General features: G+C 46.7%; 1 protein-coding gene across 1 annotated transcript; it reads right to left on the bottom strand.

Annotated features, from left to right (window-relative positions):
• Nucleotides 1-482: 482 nt before the first annotated feature.
• Nucleotides 483-4260, bottom strand: LOC147886219 (uncharacterized). The gene is made up of 6 exons (XM_087395067.1): nucleotides 3940-4260; nucleotides 3268-3622; nucleotides 2592-3134; nucleotides 1987-2268; nucleotides 1302-1898; nucleotides 483-1189 (listed from the first exon to the last, which is right to left on the bottom strand). The coding sequence occupies exons 1-6, from the start codon at nucleotides 4258-4260 to the stop codon at nucleotides 531-533; spliced, it is 2757 nt and encodes a 918-aa protein (XP_087251193.1). The 3' UTR covers nucleotides 483-530.
• Between the last annotated feature and the right edge of the window lie 1923 nt (nucleotides 4261-6183).

The following is a 6183-nucleotide window of genomic DNA, read 5'->3' as shown; positions in this document are numbered from 1 at the left end:
CAATAGTAAGAGTGTATCTTTTAGAACAAAAAAAATCTTTCTTCCTCTTTAAATCATGTATTAAAAGAAAAACAACCTTGTGTTTCAGGATGGTCCTTCCAGGGGTCATAATGAAGCTCAACTTCTTGCTACCGGTAGATCATGCCTAAGGGATGTAGCACGGATAGCGGGAAAGAGAGACCAAGTGGTGGGCGAATGATTATCTCTCATCTCGGATATTTTTTGATATGCCTTGTTAGGCGGTTGCCTTTATGCTCCTTGTAGTGTAGGCCCCGGGCTCTACCCAATTTGGGCCAATTTTTGTAATCGGGTCTGCCGTGTTTGGAGCTTACCCCCACTACAATCCAACTCGGGTGTTTAAAAAATAAAATAAAAAATGTTTTAATGCCCAGAACCCCATTTGGTGTTGCAAAATTTACTTCATCAACCAAAATGTTGTGGAGCTGGGTCGTGCTCGACAAATTTGCCCAAACAGTCGCAAAATTTACTCAATCAACCAAAATGTCAATATCTCAACGTTGTTAATGAATTCAAGGGCACTTGCACGTCAAGGGACGCCCACATAGCCCTGCGTTCCCAGCGAAATCAGAGGCTGGAAAATTCTGCAGTCTCGCCGGAATGCGCCCGCTGAAAGAATTGTTCGCTACATCCAAGATCTTGAGACGTGTAATCGTTCCCAGAGCTCCTGTGAGCGGGCCTGAGAATTTGTTGTTCGCCAGGTTGAGAACATGTAGGCCCTTGAGGGATCCGATGCTCGAAGATAGGGTGCCTGAAAGCCCATTGTTGGACAAATCGATAGCTGTGGTCGTGGACAGCGTCACAGAAAACGATATGGAGAACTGGGCTCCGCTGGCATAGACGAGTCCGTCTTGGTAGTATGGACCTCCTTCCACAGGGGTAAGATCAGCCCCCTCGGCATTGACGATCGATATTAGACCAGCGACGTTATTGAAAGGGACTGGCCCTTCGAGGTTGTTGCCAGATAGATCGAGGACCTGAAGCGAATGTAAGGTCGTGAAGAAGAAGGACGGCACGGAACCTGTAAACCGATTTCTTGCGAGGCCAAGGACTTGCAAACTTGTCCATGAACTAAGGTCGGGGATAAGGCCGGTGATTGCATTGCCGCTGATATCGAAGACAGAAAATTTTCCTGCGCACTCTGGTATCCAAGTGGCTCCATTCAGAGCACCTGCAGTAACAACCCAATCTTTCTGAGTGCGCCGAGGTGCAAGCTTTCAAACCCAACCACCAGAAAGAAGAGAACCGCATCTGTTGTGCCCGTAAGCTATCGGTGACCATACCTGTAAAGAAGTTGTCGTTTAAGGTCACAAATTGGAGCCCAGTTGCTCCCAATTGGCAAGCATCCCCGAGGTTAGGAATCTCTCCGGTGAATCGATTATGATCTAACTTCACCTTGTTTATGAAGAAAGAATATGTGAACAGCTTCGGAGGTATCTTTCCAGAAAGCTCATTGAACGACAAATCGAGCGATCCCAGAAAAGGAGAGGTATCTGGAAAAAAATCAGGAATCGGTCCACTCAGCTTGTTGTGGGACAAGTCCAAAGAATTGTAGAAGCCCGATGCGAAAATGTTGGCCGGGAGTGGTCCGGAGAGCTCATTGTACGAGAGAACCAGATTATTGAGAAATGTCGACCCAGAAGAGAAATTGGCAGGGATGCTTCCGGAGAATTTATTGAAACTGAAATCAAGAGTGTTGAGCCCGGCGAGGTTGCTAAAGGCATCTGGAATCACGCCGGTGAAGAGATTTTGAGAGAGATTGAGATAGCTGACGAAAAGAGAGGAGGCGTCAATAGAGGGCAAAGGTGAGATGAGGTGGTTGTTGGACAGATCGATGAAGAAAATGTTGGGCAGTTCGAATATCCACGGAGGAATTTGCCCTGCGGTCAAGAAAGAGGAACAATGAGGAAGATGAAGCGGTCCATTGCAGTTTTGGAAAAAGCTGGATCGAATGCCTAAGGCAATTACCTGAAAGATCGTTGGAATCGAGGAAGATTTGCTGCACGGGAGCAGAGGCGCCGGCAGGGAGGTGGCCAGCAGGTAGCGCAGTCAAACGATTGCGAGAGAGGGAGACTGCAGTGAGCTCCCAGAGAGAGGAAGGGAAAGCTCCGGTAAGCTGGTTGTCTGCTAGATTGAGAGTTCCGTGGCGGAGGGCGTTGCCAAGGTCCGCCGGAATGGAGCCGCTGAGCGCGTTGTCGGAAAGATCCAAGCTGGAAAGCGTGAGGTTCGAAAAAGACGACGGGATTCCACCTGCTTGAACACAATATGAAATCAAACTCAGGATTGCAAAACATACTTCCGTCCAAAACTCAGGAAGTACGTCAAAGAGTACGACGGAAATTAATGATCATACTTCCGTCAAAATCCGCATCACCATCTGAGAAGACTGATCTCTCAGTAACTACGTCAGATTCTAAGACCAAAACTCTTAGAACGGAGCGACGTGAAATTACAGATAGTGTTTTCAAGTAGCAGAACAGAATGTAAGATTTTGGTAGATTCACGACAGAAACATCGACTAATCAGCAACAGAAGAAAAAGTCCGACACTGGTGTTGCGAGATTACGGAATACCTGATAGCTGATTATGTGCAAACGATACTATCTTGAGCTTGCTCTTCGGTCTCCCCAGCGATGCCGGAATTGCTCCGGTAAGACGATTAGAAGCAAGATTGAATGTCACCAGCTTCTTTAAGTTTGCTAGCGATGCCGGAATCGGACCTCTCAACGCGTTATTGTCCAACAGGATTTCTGTTAAGTTGGTGTTGAAGAGGCCCAGCAAGACGGGAATCGGTCCCGTCACGGAAGTACCCCGGATTCGTAGAACTCTTAGAGTCCTCCCACCGATTCCTGACTGTATTGTTCCTGTGAGGCCCCGATCCGAAGCTATGATGTCGCCATTATCGTCTTCCCCAGCTCCCAGACGTACTTCCTGCAGGTTAACGAGTCCCCCCAAACTCCTCGGAATGTTTCCGGTGAGATTGTTGCCTTCGAGCGCTAAAACCTGCAAGTTCTTCAGATTCCCGACGGAACTTGGGATTGGACCTTGTAGGAGATTATTGGTGAGCCGGAGGGTGACGAGGTTTACAAGATTTCCGATTGAACTTGGGATGCTCCCTGACAAAAAAAAAGATTAATCGTGGTCGTCAATCTTGAAGAGGTCACGGTTCACTTAATTTTGACTGCAATCTGCATGAAGATAGACGGAGAAATCGTATATGCAATAGCTAATATTGAAAGTGGAACTCACCGGACAACTGATTGAAAGAAAGATCGACGTCCGTGAGCCGTGTCAACAAGCTGAAGCAAGTTGGAATCGGACCTCCTATTGCCCCGGGAATGGATCTGGTGCTTGCGATGCTGATTTTTGTTAAATGCTTGAGCTTGCAAAAGCTGGGCGGAATCGTCCCGTTGATGTCGGGGTTGGATGTGAGGTTCAAGATTTGGAGAGAGACGATCTCAGACCAATCTGCTGGAATTGGTCCGGCGTATCCACCATTTATCAACGACAGCGCAGAGAGCTTCCGGAGAGATTTCAGCCCCGACGGAAGCGCTGGGAAGGGGGTACTCGCCTTCAGATTGGTGAGGGTAAGCATCTCTAATTCCTGCGACGATAGTACGCCGAAACACAAACACAGAATTATGAGTTGGAGAGCAAAATCTGTGAGCACCATAGTGCGGTGATACGTTCTGCTCCAGCTCAGGGAGCTGCGCCGATCATGATATAAAAAACGTCAGGACGAATATGTTAGACAAGATTGTAAACACAGGCTGACGGAGTAAGTCGCCGAGAGATATCAATAATGCAGCGAATGGAACCGTTTCTGAGCTGGAAGCGTATCGACGGACGATGAATGGAAGGCAAGGAACACGAGAAGCGTGAAACGAGCAAACGAAGCAAAGGCAAAGCGACGAGCGATACCGTGAGCTGGGAAAGCGTGGAGCCGAGGTCGAGGGGGTGGGAGGAGAGGATGGGTTGGTGGGAGAGCTGGAGGGTGAGGTGGGAGACACGGGAGGAGGGGTTACAGGAGACGCCAAGCCATGAATGGCAACAGGATGTGGAGGAGGACCAAGAGGAGAGCTCGTTGAGGGGATCAGCGAGGGCGGCCTTGAAGGCCAGCAAAGCTTGAGCATCAGAAGGAAAGCACGAGGACGACGAAGAAGAAACAGCATTACTGCTAGCACACAACAACAACAATAACATCACCAACGAAAACCAGCTGGTCTTCACGACGACACCCATTTCTAAATTCTGCCTTGGACCTTCCACCCTTCGTCTTTATAGCCTCCCTTCGTCAACTCAATAATAGCCCTTCCTCCCACTCACACTCCACTTCACCGCCTTGTTGTCCTCCTCCCTCCTCCGCTTTTTCCGTCCCCTTCCAAATCACCCTGCTCACACCTTATAGAGGCCATCCCCAATTTTTTTGGGGAAAATATATCAAACACGCTCTAGCTCTTAAAATTGGAGATACATTTTCATAAATTTAGAGGTTTTTCACATAATTTCTAACTATATTTTCGAAAACAGTGCAAGTTTTTGTCATCTTAATTCTTTTTCTTCAAGTCAAAATTCCGTTCACCTCACTCTAAACCCGGGTTTTTGATCAATAGGCACGATGTAGACAGTGGCTATCCCACCCGTTGTCGTCCCCACGCCTCCTCGCTACAATCGGTGACATGACTCATCAATTTTGCAACTTGCCAGCCTCAATCAATTTTGCCGTCATTTTGTATGACTAGGGCTCGAGTAGGTGTCTATTGGCACAGCTTGGTGATCCCCCCATCCCCTAGATCCTTCTCAATGGTGGATAGTGCAACCTAAGAGGATGTGTTTGCTAAGGTTATGGGAATGATCTCCTAATCTCTGACCCACCTACAAGGCGGTCTAGCATGGGTATGGGGACGGCCTCTTACATCACCATGGGCATGTCCACAAATCATATAACGTAACGGGCAAGAATGCCCACCCACACCTAGCCCATGGCCCAAATGTATTTAATGCACCATGGGCAGGCATGGGTGGCTCTAGTCTATCAATAGTGAGAGCACATTCCCACTATATATTCCCACCGAACTTTCCAACCTTTGCACCATCCTTTACACTATTCTCATTACCATAAAAAAGAAGAAGAGAATAAGCATAAAAATCAACTGTCCTCCACTTTTGAGATATTACAAACATCCAATTTGACCTCAAACGTAGATGCAATAGTTAGGACATTTTTGAAGAAGAAAGTTGTTTGCCATCGTACATTCGGCCCACACCCATCATTACTTTCTCCTTCACAAACAACCCCCCCCCCATGAGAGTACAGGGAATTTTCTCCATGGACTTCTTTGAAAATCCCTCCTCTCTTCTTTTCCTTTAGGGGAATTATGTAGGAATCCTAGGGGCAGATGGTATTGTTTTCTTAGCCCTATAGTTTTGTGTCAATCAAGTTAACTTCCTAAGTTTGGCTTATGACACTTGCACCCATTCAATAGTTTCATCTCCTTAAGATGTCCAACACTTAAAGTCCACTTAGTGTCATAGCCTTAAGGAGCCAACTTATTGTGACATCCTTAAGGAAGCCCTACATTCCACTACCTTATTTTTCCCATTCTAATTAGGGTTGCTTGTTAATTACATGTGTAATTTCAAAGTCATTAGGGGAATTTTGGACTTTAAAAGGGCCTCATAAGGAGTGGATTGGCAAAATGGATTAAGAACTAATAAGGTCTATAAAGGGTCCCATCACCCCCATATGAGTCAAAAAAAGTATAGCTCCCTAGGCTTTGGTGGTCCCAAAAAGTCCACCTCCCTCTCCCACTTGAAGGATCCTCACCATGTGCAAGAAGTCCACCCTCTTTATACCCCAAGGTAGTCCTCGCTCCTAAAAAGTATCTCACGGGTACTACTCCCCCCAAAAATTTGAATTTTTTCAAAAGTGCAAAAAATGACCTAAAACCCTTCTAAACCTTCCCCCAAACCATGCATATGCACCCAAATCCCTTTCCAACCCTTGAATCCTTCTTCTACTCACCACATTCACTTTCCAATGCCTCAATCCTTCTTCTTCTCACCTAATCACATTTTGACCCCTGAATCTTTTTTCTTCTCACCATAATTATTTTTCGTCGCTTTTCTAACCCTCTCATGGCTCCATTGCAAGATTCTCCTACA

The sequence above is a fragment of the Dipteris shenzhenensis genome, chromosome 24, assembly GCF_047967505.1.
Source record: "Dipteris shenzhenensis isolate YYH24624 ecotype China chromosome 24, Dip_SZ_1.0, whole genome shotgun sequence".
NCBI classification, from domain to species: Eukaryota; Viridiplantae; Streptophyta; class Polypodiopsida; order Gleicheniales; family Dipteridaceae; genus Dipteris; species Dipteris shenzhenensis.
Note: the sequence above shows the minus strand (reverse complement) of the source record. Positions and strands in the feature narration are given on the sequence as shown.